General features: G+C 37.6%; 1 protein-coding gene across 1 annotated transcript in view; it reads left to right on the top strand.

Annotated features, from left to right (window-relative positions):
- Positions 1-18,969, top strand: part of DPY19L2 (dpy-19 like 2) — a 98,525-nt gene continuing 79,556 nt past the window's right edge. The window contains exons 1-4 of the mRNA XM_043589242.1: positions 1-552; positions 5,185-5,209; positions 6,779-6,866; positions 8,930-9,067. Of these exons, the coding sequence (XP_043445177.1) occupies positions 177-552; positions 5,185-5,209; positions 6,779-6,866; positions 8,930-9,067 (627 nt within the window). The 5' untranslated portion in view covers positions 1-176. The remainder of the gene's footprint in view (positions 553-5,184; positions 5,210-6,778; positions 6,867-8,929; positions 9,068-18,969) is intronic.

Genomic DNA, 18,969 nt, shown 5'->3' with positions numbered 1-18,969 from the left:
CTCAGGCCCCTCCCTCCCGGTTTCCCGGTCGCCATGACGACCGGGCGGCCCGCAACGGCGGCGGGGGCTAGTCGTTGAGGCCGCGACCCGAGCCAGGCCCCAGCGGACCTCGCCCGACTGGGCTGGGCCCGCGCCAGCCAGAGACCCAGCTCCATCTGAACAGGGACTATGAGAAAATGGTCGGGCAAACGAGGAGTAAGCTCAAAGAAGCGGCTTCAGAGCCGGTGCAGTCCTCGCGCTCCGTGCAGTCCCGGCGGCGGCGCCGGGCCACCGGAGCCGGGGAGCCGGAGATGGAGGAGCCGCAGGCGGAGACGGAAAAGCGGCAGCCGCCTTTGCCTGTAGGCGGGGGGAACCTGCCGGGGGGCTCCCGGGATTACTCGCCGCGGAGGACCCGAAACCTGAACGCGCAGAATTGCATGCAAATGGAAGTGGTCGCCAAGACCCTTCTTCTCGGCCGCTTCCAGTTCCTCAGCTGTTTGCTGGAGCAGCTCCGGGAGAAGGTGCTGCAGTTTCGGAGACGACAGGTCAACAGCAGGACCTCCTTCGGCATAGGTGAGCAGAGGGGGGCGGGGGCGCCCGTGGCAAGGCCGGAGGGCCTCTGAGCCCGGGTTTGAAGCGGTTTGGCTGAGTCTTCAAGATCAATTTAACAAACAAGCTTAGCAGTTCTAATGACAAGGTCCAGCTCTGGAAGATCGCTGAAGAATTCCAGCCCCCCTGGTTCTTGTTTTAAAACAGAGTCCCGGGTTTGGGGGGGGGGGCATCGTGGTCACCCCCTATGCCACCACCAAAAGGTCGTTTTAATCAGGGCAGCCATTTATCACGGCCTATCTAAAAACGATAGGCTACTTCTTGGGGGCACCCATGTTCCTCTTGTACCTTAAAGCAAAATAAAGTGTTGGTTTAATTAGCTGAGAACCTTTAATAGTTTACTTCTATCTTGCTGTAGAGCTTCACTGCTTGGATTTGGGAATTTTTTTTAAAGCACTTGAAAGATTGTTTATTTACATTCTTCATTTTCTGTAGTTTAAGAGTTAATTTAAATGTTGCTGTTTCAGTAAAATCAGATTTGAGCCTAGTCCTCGTTCAGATGGGCTACTGATGTAGGTTGAAACATGGAGAAATGTCTGCTAATGTAAGTTGTTGTGATTTCTTTTAGTCATAAGCTGACTGCTGATGTTAGAGAAGAATGGGTCTCCACATGTCGGGTATTAACAAATACGAGAGGAATAATAGATGGGAATTGACACTTACATTTTATCAGATGTGTAGTTGTGGCAGCACATACATCCCACATCCAGAATCAGCGTGGACATCACGCTGTTTCACCAACCCAAACACCAGCTCCTGAGCACCCATGTCTGGCACACTGAGGGCATTCCCTGAGTGCTGGGTGAAGTAAGGACTGAATATATTAAGTGCTAGGAGAGTGCAGAAGAGGAAACTAACACTTTAAGATGGGAAGTGGGAAATAAGGTCAGCAAAGACTTTTAGGAAAAGGTGGGATTAGAATTGTGATTCAAAAGTTAACATCTGGCTGTGTGAGGCAGAGGACAGCAAGTATTAGAGGCCCGAGGAATGGCATAATTGAAGTGGAGGGAGTAAGAAAATATAAAGGTGAAGTAAGACTGCAAAGGAAGGTGACAAAAGTGGGAAGTAAGTTCACAAGGTGGGCTGGGACGAGCAGTGGAGAGTCTAACCCAAAACTTGGGTTAAGGAATTTGAACTTCATTCTGTGGAAGCAACTGATGGATTCTTTAAGGAAAGAAAAACAAAACCAACTTTTTTTTAAGGAGATGAAATGCCCGTCATATAAAATGAACCATTTTATTAAAAAAAATTTTTTTTTCAATGTTTATTCATTTTTGGGACAGAGAGAGACAGAGCATGAACGGGGGAGGGGCAGAGAGAGAGCGAGACACAGAATCGGAAACAGGCTCCAGGCTCTGAGCCATCAGCCCAGAGCCCGACGCGGGTCTCGAACCCGCGGACCGTGAGATCGTGACCTGGCTGAAGTTGGACGCTTAACCGACTGCGCCACCCAGGCGCCCCAAAATGAACCATTTTAAAGTGAACAATTCTGTGGCTACATTCACAGTATTAGCCTTGAATAATTTTAAAATCGAGTGACATGATTAACATGGTAATGGTTTGTAAAATGGACCCATGACGGATGGAGAAGAACAGAAAAACATGATTGGAATACCAGAATCAAGGCAACAGTGGTCTTAGCGAGGGTGGCAACAGCAGGACTGGAGAGGAGAGGAGAGGAGAGGAGAGGGGAGGGGAGGGGAGGGGAGGGGAGGGGAGGGGAGAGTCGATGGAAACCTATTGTGAGGGCTGGGTAGGTGGTGAGGTAGACGAGGTGGGAGGACAGGGAGAGAGAAAGTTCAGCAATGAGGATTATAGATTTGGGAATTATCCATGTAGAAGTGAGCTGAAACTTGAGGATTGAGATTCCCAGTGAGAGAAAAGTGGGCAAAGCAGAGATACTTGAGAAAACCCCTTCTACTTAGTTTTCAGAGAGGAGAGGAAAAGGAAAAGCCAGGTATGCATATAAAAACAGAGGCCAGAAAAACTGGAAGAGTTGGTGTAATAAAAGATGAAGAAATCTAAGAATCCGGTCAGATGCTAGACAGGTTTGAAAAGCATAAGAATTTAAAGAGGTCATTGGTCATTAAAAAAAAAAAAAAAAAGACCAGGAACATAGGAACATAAAAGAAAGATGTTGTGCAAGAATCTTGGCAGCAAATGGGGTTATGGGTGGGGGAGAGAATCTGTCGTAGTTTGAAGTGAAGTGCTGTTAGATCAACCAAAGTGTTTTAAGGCTTAGGAGAACTGAAGGCTGAAGGGAAAGATCAAGGGGAGAGGGTGAGATTCAGGTTCCAAGAGAGGAAGTAGTTGAAGTCTTGGAATCTTTGAGAAGAGTGGAATTAGAGGCACAAATTTGAGAAGCTAACTGGAAAAGAGATACTTCCTTTGCTGAGATAGATGGTAGAGAATAGCAAAGCAAGGATTGGTATATACAGAAATGTTAAAGTGGGTATAAAAGAAGTTAGGAGTGCTTGTATCGGATGATCTCCGTTTCAGTGAAATATGAGGCTAGGTCACTTTCAGAGGTGAGATTGACAGGATACAGGGATCAGGAGACATGCTTTTTATCACAGCTTTGGAAGAGACTGTGATAAGCACTTCATGCGTTTAGAATATTGGCTTCATTACACCTTATCATTTTATCAGGTGTGGAATGTGGGGTAAAGGGAAGGAATGAGAGGCATAAGAATATTTTGAAGATTTTTGGAAAGCTAGATGGCTCAAGTAGGATATTTGATCTTTTCCCTTTCCTTAAACACCATTTTTAAGAGTTTTTGCCACTATATGTAATTGCCTAGAGAGTGAGAAAGAGATTATAAATATAAGTTGAATGAGGTAGTATGTGTTTATCTTAAGGCTAATGAAACCTTATCCATGGGGCATCTGTTTTAAGTTGAGAGAGCAGGTATAGGTTTAATTTCAAAGTGGTTCAGAGTATATTACATATGAGATAGAAAGAGCTAACATAGGTAATAAATATATACTTAAAAAATTTTTTTAACGTTTCTTTATTTTTCAGAGAGGGAGACAGAGTGTAAGTGGGGGGTGGGGCAGAGAGAGAGGGAGACACAGAATCTGAAGCAGGCTCCAGGCTCTGAGCTGTCAGCACAGAGCCCGATGTGGAGCTCGAACTCTCAAGCCGTGGGATCATGACCTGAGCCAAAGTCAGATACTCAACCGACTGAGCCACCCAGGCGCTCCTGTACTTTTTCTATAAAGAGCCAGGCAGTAAATATTTCAGGCTTCACAGGTCACGTACAGTCTCCATTGCCTGTTCTTCTTCCATATCTGTACAACCCTTTACAACCCTTTAAAAATGTAACAAGCATTTTTAGCTTGTGGACAGTACAAAAACAGACCAAGGGCTGTAGTTGTTGATCATGTAAAATCAAGTAAATCTTCTGAGAAGTATTAAAGAGTGGTTGGGACCAGATGGTTAGGAACATGGAGAACAAGACCTTGAGAAGCATGGCTGGGAATTTTTTTCAAAATTGCAATTTATTATTACTTAATTTTTTATCGACTTAATTTATTTTGTTAGTCCAGGTGAGTAATTTCTTGAATTTTTAAGAGGCTCAAATTTGTGGTTTGCTAAAATGATTTGCCAAGCATATTTGGGACAACCATAAGAAATATTATTATAAAATCTTGGAGGGGAGACAGGACATTAGGAATAGCTGAGTGAATTCACTCTTCTGTGACAGTAACAAAAGTACTTGGAAAATTGTCAGAATCAATTTTTCAAAATTTTACAAAAATAACCAAAGGGTTACAGTACTCTAGAGAACATGTATTCAAAAAACGACTGCAATTCTGTAAGAACAGCAGAGTTTGTGGCGTTTTATTTAGGCCTCATCCCGTGCCCCTTCCCCAGCTCCGTTGTATCCTTGAAAACAAGCAGTGTTCCAGCCACCAGAGGAATCATTGTTTGGAGCTCCTCAAAAAAATCTCCATACCCACAGGAGTGTCACTGTTTGACCTGTCTCCACGCCCTCTGTTAAAGCCTCATTCATAGGGTGCAGACAGGGCAGCTCTAGATGGGTCTCCCAGGCCAGGTGTCTGGGAGCAATCAAAGCTCCATATATAGGGGCTTTCAGGTGCGCTGCTGAGGAAGGCATTTCCTGCATTTAACAATCTTCTGATGAGTTCGAGGGAAAGTGGTCTACGGTGGCTCCTGTAGGCTAGATTCAATTCTGAAAGGATTGAGCTGAGCATAGTGTATATGTGCGCTTGTTTTAAAAATTTTATTGTAAAGAAATAGAGAATAAGAGGGAGAAGAGAGAATAAACTGAAAACCACAAAGAAGCACAAAATCAGTAATTTCATCACTCTTTTGCAATTTATGTGAATGAGATCTAGTCTTCCAAATCTTCCGTTGCTCCTCGGCCCTCCCTTGCAGAGGTGAGAACTATTCATAATTTGTTCTATGTCTGTTTGTAAATTTTTCCTATTTTATACAGATGGAATTATTTAGCCATCTTGCTAAATATGTGTGCTGTCTTAAGGCATAGAAGGGAATGCATTTGAAGTACTTGTTTTAAGGGTATATTATGATAAAGCAGCTTTTAATGACTTTTTTGTTTGTTTTTCCAGCTGCCTTTGTGGGAGTTTTGCACTGGTAAGATTAGTTACAGTTTTAAATGAATAAAAACATTTGGATTCAAAATTGACATTGCTGTTTGCATACAAACAATAAGACAATAACCGCTTGCTATGTGTATATAATATCTGTGTACCAGTTTACACATATTTGTTATTTAAAAAAAAACATGTGAAGCAGCATTTACAAAATAGATGCATTAAAGGAATAGTACTTATGAATTAAAATATTTTTGTGTTACCCAAGGATTCACCACTATATTTCTTAAATATCTAGCTTTCTACTGTATTATGCATGTTTATTTCATCTAAAAAAATTCCCTTATCTTACAGTAAATGTGTGTTGTTAGTGACATAAACATAAGTTTCAAACATAAAACATAAACATAGTGACTAAAACATAAGTTTTAGTAACACTTGTCAGCTGGAAATCAGGTAGAAATGAAACTAAAGATGCTACTGTGGTATTACAGAATTAAATGAGCACGCACATGTACCTTATTTTACACAAGTGACCTGTCTATAAAAACTATATGTAATTTAATATTTTTCCTCTGATGTATTTTCATTTCTATAAGAGCTCAGGAATTTTTACTCTTAGGAAGAGTGGGATCTGCCTCACATATTTTCAGTGCTGTTCTGGCCATTTAGTTTGCAGGGAGATTTTGATTTTAGAACTAAGGCTGTAATGGTGAGAAATATTTCCTATAGCTAGTGTTACCCTGACATATATATGTCTTACATGTAAATCAAGGTACGTGAAGACAGGGTTGATATATAGAAGTTTGCTTTCTGGGGCGCCTGGGTGGCGCAGTCGGTTAAGCATCCGACTTCAGCCAGGTCACGATCTCGCGGTCTGTGAGTTCGAGCCCCGCGTCGGGCTCTGGGCTGATGGCTCAGAGCCTGGAGCCTGTTTCTGATTCTGTGTCTCCCTCTCTGTCTGCCCTTCCCCTGTTCATGCTCTGTCTCTCTCTGTCCCAAAAAGAAATAAACGTTGAAAAAAAAAATTAAAAAAAAAAAAAGTTTGCTTTCTGTGTATTTGGAAAGCATCTACTCGGTAAGTTAAGGATAGCAGAATTGCTATTTATTGTCACATGTGCTCCTATTTTCACTACACGGCTGCGTTCTTGCATCTCACTAATAAAATATCTTGACATACAGTTCTGTGTCTCTTTGGCCTGAAAATTGATCCCTTTTATAGTATTTATTTTAAAACTGCTTTAATCTAAATTTATTTTTTTTAATTCTGCATGCTTTTTGATAGTTACAGAGGCATTTCTCCAACCTGTTACATTAGAATCACTTGTGAAACTTAAACAGAAACTTGCCTCTGTTCTGAGAGACCTGGAGTGGAAGAAGGGTGGTGCAGAGAGGGAGTTTTAGATATACAACTGTGGCTAAGGAATTTCACCTCTGTACACACTGAATTATAAATGCCTAAAAATATACAAATTATTAAGCAAATTATAAAATTATCTCATTTATTACAAAACTATTTTTTTCATGGTTTTTGTACTTTAATACTTTAGTAATGGTTTTGAAATGTTCTTATTCTTAGAATATGGTGCATCATTTTTTTTTTTTCTAGGATGCATTTAGTAACACTTTTTGAAAATGATCGTCATTTTTCTCACCTCTCATCTTTAGAACGGGAGATGACTTTTCGAACTGAAATGGTTAGTTTCTTATAAATTAATTTTGTAGTTTAAGAATAGTAAGACTATAAGGTGGAAATATATTAGGAACTGAAATGAATTTTTGTTGAATGCACTGTTTCTCAAGCTACAACTTAGGTTTAATATTTAAATAGAAAATGTTTTGGGATTCTTTTACTTATGTCATTGCCCTACTCTTCTAATGCACACTTCTTTTAAAGATAGTAAAGATCACTCAGAAGAGCTGGGGAAGAAGGAAAACAAAGACAACATTTAAGAAACGATATAAGCATGCCAAATGTTACCAGAAATTTCTTATCCTCACCGCTGTTCATTTCCAGAACTTTTTTTATGATTCCAAACAGAAACTATACCCATTAAAAACACCAACTTCCCATGCCCCTCTCCCCAAGCCCCTCATAATCTCTGTTCTACTTTCTGTCCTTGCAGATTTATCTGCATGCAATTTTTACCTCACCCACTGCTTTTTGAATCTCACCCCAACAGCCTCCTTAAACCTTTGAAGAATTGGATACATTTAGCATATTTGTGGCATTTAAATTTTTAACATACATACTATTTCCAAAGGGAGGATATAAAATACTATTAAATGAATTGTGTAGCTGTGGGTAGGGTGTGGGCTTTGATGACAATAACTGGATTCAGATAGCAGGTCTGTGCTTCGTTGTCTGACGGCTTGTCAGTCAACCTCTCAGATTCTTGGTAATCTCATCTGTCATCTAGAAATAATTCCAGCTTTACAGGATTTTATGGAATATGAAGGGAGATCATGAATGAAGCACATAACACAGTACCAGGCATAAAAATAACAGCTGCTGTTAACAAAAACTTATTTTTATATTTTTCTATTTCTCTAAGTATAAGACTTACGCATATTAAATATTCTTTCATTGTAGTGTTGTCTTGCCCTCCTAAGGAGAAAGGAGCAGTCCTTACATGAACTCCTATTTTAGCAACCAAAACTATGGGGAAATGCTCTTTCAGACATCAGCTGAAACAGAACTTCAATCTAGTAGCCTCTAGCATTGCTTGATCTGTTAATAACAAAGTTTTATGAGGCAGGAATGAGTGTAGAGTTGAAAATTATTTTTAATGCTTTTGGAAGCATGTACTACAAGCAACGTGGCCCTTTATTTGCTTGTAGATTTTAGGAAGAAAAGCAGGAAATTGATGAGGAAAGTAATATTAAACAGCATGCTTTTGTTAATCTCTGAATTTTAACTAAACAGCACTTTTGCTGGCCTAATGAAGTCCTTATTTCCTATGCTAGCATAATACGCTCAGATAATCCCCTTTTCAGGACTGCGTTTGTGTCATGAACAGTGGTCAGTTGACATTTAGTTAGCTTTCACTTTGTGCAGAGCCGTTAGATGGAGCTAGGAAGTAAGTTGCAAGCCTGAATCATGTCTCATCTTTGCTTGTGACCATTGCATGTTGTTAAGAGGTGGGAAAAGAGCATATGCAAAGTTGTACAAGGAGATGAAGGCTTCTCTGTTTATGCCAGAATTCATCAGATTTCAGCCTCTAGGAATCTCATAATGTGGGGGCAAAATCAGGCTTGCTGGAATTACAAATATATTGTATTCCTGTTTTTGTTTTTGTAACGTTTATTTATTTTTGAGACAGAGAGAGACAGAGCATGAACAGGGGAGGCGCAGAGAGAGAGGGAGACACAGAATCTGAAACAGGCGCCAGGCTCTGAGCTGTCAGCACAGAGCCCGACGCGGGGCTCGAACTCACGGACCGTGAGATCATGACCTGAGCCAAAGTCGGACACTTAACCGACTGAGCCACCCAGGCGCCCCTGTATTCCTGTTTTCAACCATAGTCAGAAAAATTCCTTGCAACATTTAACCACCCCTCCACCTGTTTTTCAAGCATACAGAAAATATGAAAGAATAGCACAGCGACAACCTGAAAATGTATGCCTTTTTTTTGAGCCCAAGAATGCAGTAGCAAGGAGAAATTAGGAAGTTTTACTATTGACTTTTTCCTTTTATTCAGAAGAAATTATTCTAAAAACTTTCATATTTAATTATATCAATAATTTATACTTTTTAAAGGGACTTTATTATTCCTACTTCAAGACCATTATTGAAGCACCTTCATTTTTGGAAGGACTGTGGATGATTATGAATGATAGGCTCACTGAATATCCTCTTGTAATTAATACAGTGAAACGCTTCCATCTTTATCCAGAGGTGAGTACTATTTGGGAGAAAATATTTGTAGATGATCCTTTTTTTATCAGATAAAAATAGTAAGTAAGCACAATGATGTCATAAAAGGAAGGAGACCTTTAAGGCTTGTTGACTGTGTGTCCTTATAGTTGAGCAGAGAATCAAAAATTCCTCTCCTAAATTTTAAAGACTCCAGAAACTAAGCTGACATAAACTCAAAGAAATGAACGTTCGTGTGGAAGTAATGACCAGCATACTTAGAGGAGCCAAATGGGAAGGAGTCAAGATGTGTCTAAATGGGGATAGTCTGTTGGCTTTTGAGACCCTGCAAATGGGCAATACTGGTCTCATGAAGGGACACTGAAAGTCATGAGCACTAACAGCGACCTTGGAGTTACCTTAATAAAGCAAGATTTATTTAGTTACATAGAGGTCTATGAATATCTTCTAATCCTTAGCCTAAAAGAGTATGGATTTTCTAGTCTGCAGATTCTAGAAATTGGAAAAACGACAACAAAAAATTAGTTCAATTTTTGAACTCTTAAGATAAATGCTAATTTAATGTCATGGCATGCACTACTTTTGAGTTATCTCAGAATCCAGCACGTTTGTTAAAAATTAGTGCTTTTTAAGCCTATTTCATATTGTATAGCTTTAAAAAATTATTATTCCTTTGATTTTGAAATGTTGAAAATTACAGAAATTTAGAGAAAAGAAGTGAATGTGTGATCAACCACTTAGAATAAATAAATGCTATTCTTTTGTAATTTTTGATTCAGGTATGTTAAAGCATTATAAATACAGTTAGAGTCATCTTTGTTTTGCTTCCCAGTCTGGTTTGCTCCTTCACCACTTCCACAAGCATCCACTACATGAGTATAATGTGTGTGCCCATCATTCCTGATTTTCAAGGATTGCTTCATGTGTTTTTATAAATCCATACAATGCTGTCACACTGAGTAAAGCACTCTACAGCTTTTTCCTCACATTATATTTTTGAACCCTGTGTATGTGTATATTTTTTCTTTAATTTTAACCATTTTATTAATTGCAAAATTATTTGTCCATTTTCCTCTTTGTGGATATTTAGTTGTTCCCATTTTTTTGAATAGTCCCAAAGTATATATTCTTGTATATTCATAGTATATGTTCTCTAATTGTGTATAGGCGCAAGATTTTTTGGTAGGATATGTTCTAGAAGTAGAATTACTGTGTTATAGAGTATGTGTTTAGTCAACTTCATCAGATACTGCTAAATTGCTCTCTGGAGTAAATGTAGCAATTCACACTGCTGTGTAGGAGTATGTACTTTTCCTCTATCCTTACTAGATTTCAGTTTATCAAAATTTCTGATTTTCCTCTTCTAATTGCTGTGATATGCTATTTATTTTAATTTGGACTTGTGGAGCTAAGAATATTTTCATGTTTAATAGTCATTTGGGTTTTTTCTTTGTCATCACTTGATGGATGTTTTCTTATTGCCTTTTTGGCAAAATTTGTATATGTTGTAGAGTAATCCTTAGTAATATGTGTTATACATATATTCTCTCTGGCTATTTTTTATTTAATCAGTTTTGCTGAGGTATAACTTACATGCAATAAAATACATTCATTCATTTTTGAGTGTACAGTTCTTTGAGTTAAACGTTTGACAAATGTGTAAAACTGTGTAGCCACCACAATTGAATTCTGAAACATTTTCATAATTCCAAAAAGTTCCTGTGTGCTCTTTTGTGCTCCCCCCACTGAGTTGTCTCATCAGAGGAGCAGTGAGATGGAACATCCTTACTTTGTTCCTGATCTTAGTGGGAAAGCTTCAAGCTTCTCCTCAGTAAGTATAATTTTAGCTGTAGTTTTTTTGTAGATATTCTTGATCAAGTTAAGGAATTCCCTGTATTCGTAGTTTACTGAGAGTTTTTTTTTTTTTTAATCTTGAATAGTTGTTAAATTTTGTCAATTGCTTTTTCTGCATCTATTGATATAATCTTGTAATTTTTCTTCTTTAGCCTGTTGATATGTTGGATTATATTAATTCAGTTTCAAATGTTGAGCCAGCTTTACATACTGGCAGTAAATCTCACTTGGTCTGGGTATATAAATCTTGTTGTACATTGTTGGATTTGATAAGCTGATTTTTTTTTTTTTGAGGATTTTTGCATCTATGTTCATGAAAAATGTTTGTAGTGTAGTTTTTTTTGTCATATCTTTTTCTGGTTACCAAACCAAAAATGCTGGCCTCAACAAATGAGTTCATAAGCGTTCCCTCTGCTGTATCTTCTGGAGGAAATTCTAGAGAACTAGTATACTTTCTTCTTTAAATGTTCGGTAGAATTCAGTAGTAAACCCATCTGGGCCTGATGGGTTCTGATTTGGAAGGTTATTATTGTTAAATTTATTTAATGGATATAGTCCTATTCAGATTGTCTATTTCTTCTTGTGTGAGTTTTGGCAACATTGTGTCTTTTAAGAAATTGGCTCATTTAGATTGTGAAATTTATGGGCAAAGGGTTGCTCATTACTTTATTATTTGCTGAATGTCAATGGGATCTGTAGTGATGTCCTCTCTTTCCTTTCTGATATTAGTAATTTGTGTCTTCCCTTTTTTTCTCAGTTAACCTGGCTAGAGACTTATCAATTTTATTGATGTTCTGTTGTTAGATGCACGCATGGTGAGGATCATGTCATGTGGAATTGACCCCTTTATTATAATGTAATACCACTCTCCACCCATGACACCTTTTTTATGGTAAAGTCTGCTCTGTTTGGGATTAGTATAGCTACTCCCACTTTTCTTTAATTAGTGTTAGCATAGTACATCTTACTCCATTTATTTTTAATATACAGGTGTCTTTATTTTTAAAGTTGGGTTGTTGGTTTTTTTTTAATAATATATGGTTGTGGGGCATCTGGCTGGCTCAGTCAGTAGATCATCTGGCTTTTGATCCCAGGACCATGAGTTGAAGCCCCACTTTGGGTGTTAAGCCTACTTAAAAACAAAAACAAAACCCACGTATGATTGGGTCTTCTTTTCTGATCCTTTCTGACAGTCTCTGTCTGTTGATTGGTACATTTAGATCATTGACATTCAAAGTGATAATTGATAAACTGGGACTGATATCTACTATGTTTCTTGCTGTTTTCTATTTGTTGCCTTTGTTCTTTTTACTATTTTGACCAACAGTCTTTCTGTGCTTTTTGTGGTTTTAATTGAACTTTTATATTATTACATTTTCTCTTTTTTAGGGTATGAGTTATAATTATTTTACTTTTTTTGGTTGCCATAGAGTTTACAATACACATTTATGACTAATCCAAGACCACTTTCAAATAACATTAAATCACTTCCACGGTAGTGCCAGTACCTTATAATAACAAAATAATGGTAATTCCTTCCTCCCAACCCCTGAATCCTTTCTGTCATTCATGTCACCTATACATAAGCTTACATGCATTCATAATGATACATACTTGAATACATTGTTGCTATTACTATTTTGAACAAAACTTATATATGTTAGATCAATTAAGAATAATAAAAAGGAAACTTTTTATCTTTTCTTATTTTGATCCTTTTTTTTTCCTTATGTAGATTCAATGTCTGATCTATATCTTTTTCTATCCCCTCTAAAGAACTTTTTTACAAAGTTCCTCAATTTTTTTTTGCCTTAGAAAGTCTTTATTTCTCCTTCACTTTTAAAAGATATTTTCACATGATACAGAATTCCAAGTTGGGTTTCTTTTTCTCCCAGCACTTTAAACATTATCAGTCCAGTTTCCTCTTGTTTGAATGGTTTCTGAGAAGTCAGATGTAATTCTTAGCTGTACTCCTGTGTAAGTAAGATGTGTTTTTTCTTCTTGCTTCTTTCAGAATTTTTCCTTTGTCTTCGATTTTCTGTAGTTTAAATACCATATGTGTAGATTTTTTTTCTTTTTTTCTTTTTTTTTTTTTTTTTTGGCATTTATCATGTTTGGTGTTCTCTGAGCTTCCTGGATCTGTGGTCTGACATCAATTTGAGGGAATTCTTTTCTTTTTTATGTTTATTTATTTTGAGAGAGAGAGGGAGAGGGAGGGAGAGAGAGAGCACACAAGCAGGGGAGAGGCAGTGAGAGAGGGATAGAGAGAATCCCAAGCAGGCTCTGCACTGTCAGCACAGAGCCAGACGTGGGGCTTGATCTCATGAACCCGTGAGATCATGACCTGAGCTGAAACCAAGAGTCATACACTTAGCCTACTGAGCCAGCCAGGTGCCCATGACATTAATTGGAAGGAATTCTGAGCCATTTCAAATATTTCTTCTTTTCCCTTCTCCCTTCTCCTTCTGGTATTCCCATTATATGTAGGTACACCTTTTGTTGTTGTCCCACGGTTCTTGAATATTCCAGGATGTTTTTTTGTTATTTTTTTGTTTTGTTTTGTCTTTTTTTATTTTTGCTTTTCAGTTTTGAAGTTTCTATTGAAATATATTCAAGCTCAGAGATTCTTTCCTCATCCATGTCCAGTCTACTAATAAGCCTATCAAAGGCATTCTTGATTTCTGTTATTTATTTACTTATTTATTTATTTATTTATACATACATACATACATACATACATACCTCTAGCAATTGTTTTTGGTTCTTTCTTAGGATTTCTCTTTCTGATTACATTACCCATCTGTTCTTGCATGCTATTTACTTTATCCATTAGAACCTTTAGCATATTAATAATAGTTGGTCTAAATTCCCAATTTGATAATTACAACATCCCTGCTATGTCAGGTTCTGATGCTGTTCTGTTTCTTCAAACTTGTTTTTGGCTTTTAGTATGGCTTGTAATTGTTTCTTAATAGCTGGACCTGGATGAAAGAACCACTGTCAATAAGTTTCCAGTAGCATGGTGATAAGAGGCATTCTATAATCCTATTAGTAGGTGTCAGTCTTTTATGAACCTGTGCCTCTGGGCTGTAAACTTCACAAGTGCTTCTCAGGTTTTTTCCTCCCACTTAGGTGCAACAGGATGGCTAGATAGGGCTGAAATTTGGTATTTCCCCACTTCCCTGTGTGTTGGGCTCTGATAAAACCCTAGCAGGTTAGTCTCTAGTAAAATAATTTCTCCTAAGACAGGCTTTGTTAAGAAAAACACAGTGCTCTGGTCCTTTTTCCACTCCCCCTGCCAGAAGTGGGAGGGTATTTTTCTCTGATACTCACTGTAAGAACCTGTTGAGCTCATAGAAGTAAAACTCATAAATATCTGGCACTTCCCCGATTACTGGGTCTCCCTGGAGTTTGTGATTCTCAGACTTGTCTACCCTGTGCCTCCAGCAATTTATCAGTTATAGTTTAGTTTTTCCTACTCTCCAACTGGTTCCCATGGAGGTTTTTGCTCATGGGTTTCTGTTCCACTAAGTTCTGATTCTCTCAATTTACCTGTCATTTTCAAATTTGGGGAGCAGGAGTTTGCCTTGTGACCTAACCTCTCTTATGGATCTAAGAATTACTGAACTTTTAGTTTGTTCAACTTTTTACTCGTTAGGATGAAGTTGCAGCTTATGAGCTTCTTAGATGCTGGACTTGGAAACTTTGTATTTCATTTTTATCCAATTTAATATATATATATATATATATATATATATATTTCCCTTGAGACTTTCTGTTTGATCCATGGATTTTTTAGAAGTGGGTTTTTTAGTTTGCAAGTGTTTGGATATTTCCTTTTTATCTTCCTGTTACTCATTTGTGGCTTAAATTCGTTGTGTTTAGAAAACACACTTTGTATCATTTTGATTCTTTTAAATTTGTTGAGGTTTTATGGCCCAGAATATAGGCCTCTTGATATATATTCTGTGGGCACTTGAAAAAAGTATGTATTACATTATTCTTGGGTGAAGTGTTTTATAAATGTTGATTAGATGCTGTTGGATGATGGTGGTGGTGATATTTTCTCAGTGCTTGCTGATTTTCTGTCCAGCATCTATCCATTGTTGAGAGAGGAATGCTGAAGTCTTCAACTATAATTGTGGATTCATCTATTTCTCCTTTTAGGTCTATCAGTTCTTCTTCATATATTTTACAGCAATGTGTGAAGTGCATAGGCATTTAGGATTGCTGTCTTCTTGTTGGATTTTTATTATTATATAATAATCCTACCCCCTTCACTTATAAATTGTTTGCTCTGAAGCCTACTTTTCCTGATACTCACATAGTTACTTTTCTTTTTGATTAATGTGTACATGGTCTCTTTTTTCATCCTTCTACTTTCAGTCTGCCTTTCTCATTATATTTGAAGTGAGTTTCTTGTAGATAGTTGAGTTATGTTTTTTAATTGTCAATCTCACGTTTTTTAATTATTGTATTTTACCACTTACATTTAATGTAATTATTAATTTGTTTCAGCTTGAGTCTGTTATTTTTTGTTTTCTGTTTGTCCTTGGGTTTTCATTTCTCTGTTTTCTTTTTTTTGTCTTCCTGTGGGTTATTTGAAGATTTAAAAATTATATTTTGATTTGCCTATACTTCTTGAATCTATCTCATTATGTAGCTTTTTTTAGTGGTTGTTGTAGATACAACATATACATATATGTAACTTATTACAGTCTATTGCTGTTATCATTTTACTAGTTCAAATAGTGCATAAAACTTACCCCCTTTTACATCTCTCTACCCTTCTCCCTTTATAACATCATCATCTTAAATAATTCCTCTACATCCATTTAAAACTACATCAGACAGTACTATGATGTTTGTTTTAGCCTTCAAACTTTTTTTTTTTTTTTAATTTGAGAAGGGAAATCTATTTTATTTTAGTCATTAAAAAAAATTCCCTCCTTGGACAGCTGGGTGGCTCAGTCAGTTAAGCATCTGACTTTGGTTCAGGTCATGACCTCACAGTTCATGGGTTCAAGCCCTGCATTGGGCTCTGTGCTGACGACTCAGAGCCTGGAGCCTGCTTCAGATTCTGTTTGTCCCTCTCTCTTCCCCTCCCCTGTGCTCCTTGACTCTGTCTGGCTGTCTCTCTCTCTCTCTCTCAAAAATAAATAAACATTAACAAATTAAAAAAAAAATCCTTCCTTCTTGATGTTCTAAGATGCCTTCTTTTAGGGTAAGTCTGCTAGCAACATATTTTCCTAGTTTGTTGTTTTGTTTTTTTGTTGTTGTTGTTCCATCCCTCATGTCCAACTCCCTTTAATTCTTAAAGGCTGTATTTTGCTGGTTATAGGATTCTAGGTTGACAGTTTTTTCTTTCAGCATTTGGTAAAGGTGCCACTTCATTCTGGCCCTTCATGGTTTCTGATGAGAAATCTGTCATCAGTTGAATTTTTTTTTTTTCCTTTAGGTAAGATGTTGTTTTCTTACTCATTGCTTTAAATATTTTTCTTTTTCAGTTTTCACAAGTGTTCAAAAGTGTGATGTGTCTTGGTGAGGATTTCTTTGGTTTTATACTATTTTTTGTTTGCTCAGCTTTGGTTTCCTCTTTTCTCTTTTCAAAACTTCAGTGATAAAAAATGTTAGATTTTTTGTAATAGTCCAAGAGGTCCATAGATAACCTTATTTTTTTCAGTCTGGTTTTTTTTTTTTTTCTGTTATTCAGATTGAGCAATTTCTACTGTTCTATCTGCTAGTTCACTGATTATTCTCATCTATCCCCCTCATTCTCCTGTTAAGTTCATCCATTGAGTTTTAATTTTGGTTATTATATTTTTCAGTTCTGAAATTTTTTGTTTGTTTCTTTCATATCTTCTATTTTTTTGCTAAAACTTTCAATTTCTTGACTAAGACTTTTCTGTGTTTTTATTTGTTTCAAGTACATTCATAATTGACTCATTGGAGTCATCTTGTTACTGCCAGATGGGTATGGAAGTCCATATTCTTCCCCTGGCCTCTGTTAACCCCAAGGTGGGGGTACTCTTCATTGCCATTGAAGGGATCAGAATCTGACTAACTCTGTGATCTCTATAGACACCATAATGTGGATGGCTTTGTTACCCCTGGGTGGTAATGAAAGCCCTGACTCTTCACTAGGCCTCCTCTGACATTACCCCACTGAGCAAGGAAAGGGTTAACTTATTTCTGTTTAGGGTAGAAGTCCAGGCTCCCTACATGGTCTATACTGACACCATGAAGATAGAGAGCTTCCTAGCTGGTTTTCTCCTACAACATCCCAGTGGGTAAGTTGGGGTGACTTGTTAAAGCCTAAAGAAGGTTGAAGTCTCTGTTCTCAATTTGACCTTTGTTGGTAGGAGTGGGACCACATGTTTTTATTGTTGTTTTCTGTGGGTTTTGGTTGAGAGATATTATTGTCTATAACATTTTTATGTATTCCTGGGCCTGTGCTTTCCTGGTCCTTTAGCTAGAGACAGAAGGCTTTTGTTGGTCTTTTTTTTTTTTTTTATCAAATTTATTACCACGTGTATTCAAGTACTATGACCAAGGCTATGAGAATAGATTGGCTGTGTTTGCAACTTGTTTGCAAAAGCCATTCAAGGAGTTAGGTTCACACATTTTCATTTTGACTCAAGAATATAGCTTTGCATATTACCTAGAAAGACGCCATGCATAAGCAAACGTCATGATTTTTAAAAAGTGCTACATCTCCTTTCTCCTCATTTATTTTTTATTTTTATTTTTTCAATATATGAAGTTTATTGTCAAATTGGTTTCCATACAACACCCAGTGCTCATCCCAAAAGGTGCCCTCCTCAATACCCATCACCCACCCTCCCCTCCCTCCCACCCCCCATCAACCCTCAGTTTGTTCTCAGTTTTTAAGAGTCTCTTATGCTTTTGCTCTCTCCCACTCTAACCTCCTTTTTTTTTGTTCCTTCCCCTCCCCCATGGGTTTCTGTTAAGTTTCTCAGGATCCACATAAGAGTGAAACCATATGGTATCTGTCTTTCTCTGTATGGCTTATTTCACTTAGCATCACACTCTCCAGTTCCATCCATGTTGCTACAAAGGGCCATATTTCATTCTTTCTCATTGCCACGTAGTACTCCATTGTGTATATAAACCACAATTTCTTTATCCATTCATCAGTTGATGGACATTTAGGCTCTTTCCATAATTTGGCTATTGTTGAGAGTGCTGCTATGAACATTGGGGTACAAGTGCCCCTATGCATCAGCACTCCTGTATTCCTTGGGTAAATTCCTAGCAGTGCTATTGCTGGGTCATAGGGTAGGTCTATTTTTAATTTTCTGAGGAACCTCCACACTGTTTTCCAGAGTGGCTGCACCAATTTGCATTCCCACCAACAGTGCAAGAGGGTTCCCGTTTCTCCACATCCTCTCCAGCATCTATAGTCTCCTGATTTGTTCATTTTGGCCGCTCTGACTGGTGTGAGGTGATACGTGAGTGTGGTTTTGATTTGTATTTCCTGTTGGTCTTTTTTGTGTCTGCGCCCATTGGTGTTTCTGTTGCCAGGATCTTTAACACCAATTCTGAGAAAATGAGGCAAAAAGAAAGCCCCAGAAACTCATCACCATTTTGTGCCTTAGGTCAGTCCTAAGATCCCTGGCTAGCTTGCCTTTTCTCTACCTTTCAAAGTTTTCTTAGATTTGATTTATATAATTCCCAAGAGCTTTAGTCTCACTTAGAGAAATAGGAGAAAGTACATCTACTCCATCTTTCCCCAAACAGAAATTCATAGTATTTAAACATTTATATGTTGTTTTTTTCATTTTGGTTCTGTTAAAGTTATTTTTTAATTTCCAATATGGTTTTTCCTTTGACCCATCGTATATTTGGTATTGTGTTGTTTAATTTTGGTTTCTAGATTTATTTTTCTTTCCTTTTCTTTTCTCTTCTTTCTTTCCTTCTTTCTTTCTTCTTTTCTTTTTTGATTTCTGTAAGTACTTCTCAATGTCATTTGCAATAGTAACAATTGTATAGTATGGACCTGCCTGAGATCTAAGATGAAAGAAGCAGTTTTCTGTACCAGCTTTGTC

This window comes from Prionailurus bengalensis, chromosome A2 (assembly GCF_016509475.1).
Source record: "Prionailurus bengalensis isolate Pbe53 chromosome A2, Fcat_Pben_1.1_paternal_pri, whole genome shotgun sequence".
In the NCBI taxonomy this organism is placed as follows: domain Eukaryota; kingdom Metazoa; phylum Chordata; class Mammalia; order Carnivora; family Felidae; genus Prionailurus; species Prionailurus bengalensis.
Note: the sequence above shows the minus strand (reverse complement) of the source record. Positions and strands in the feature narration are given on the sequence as shown.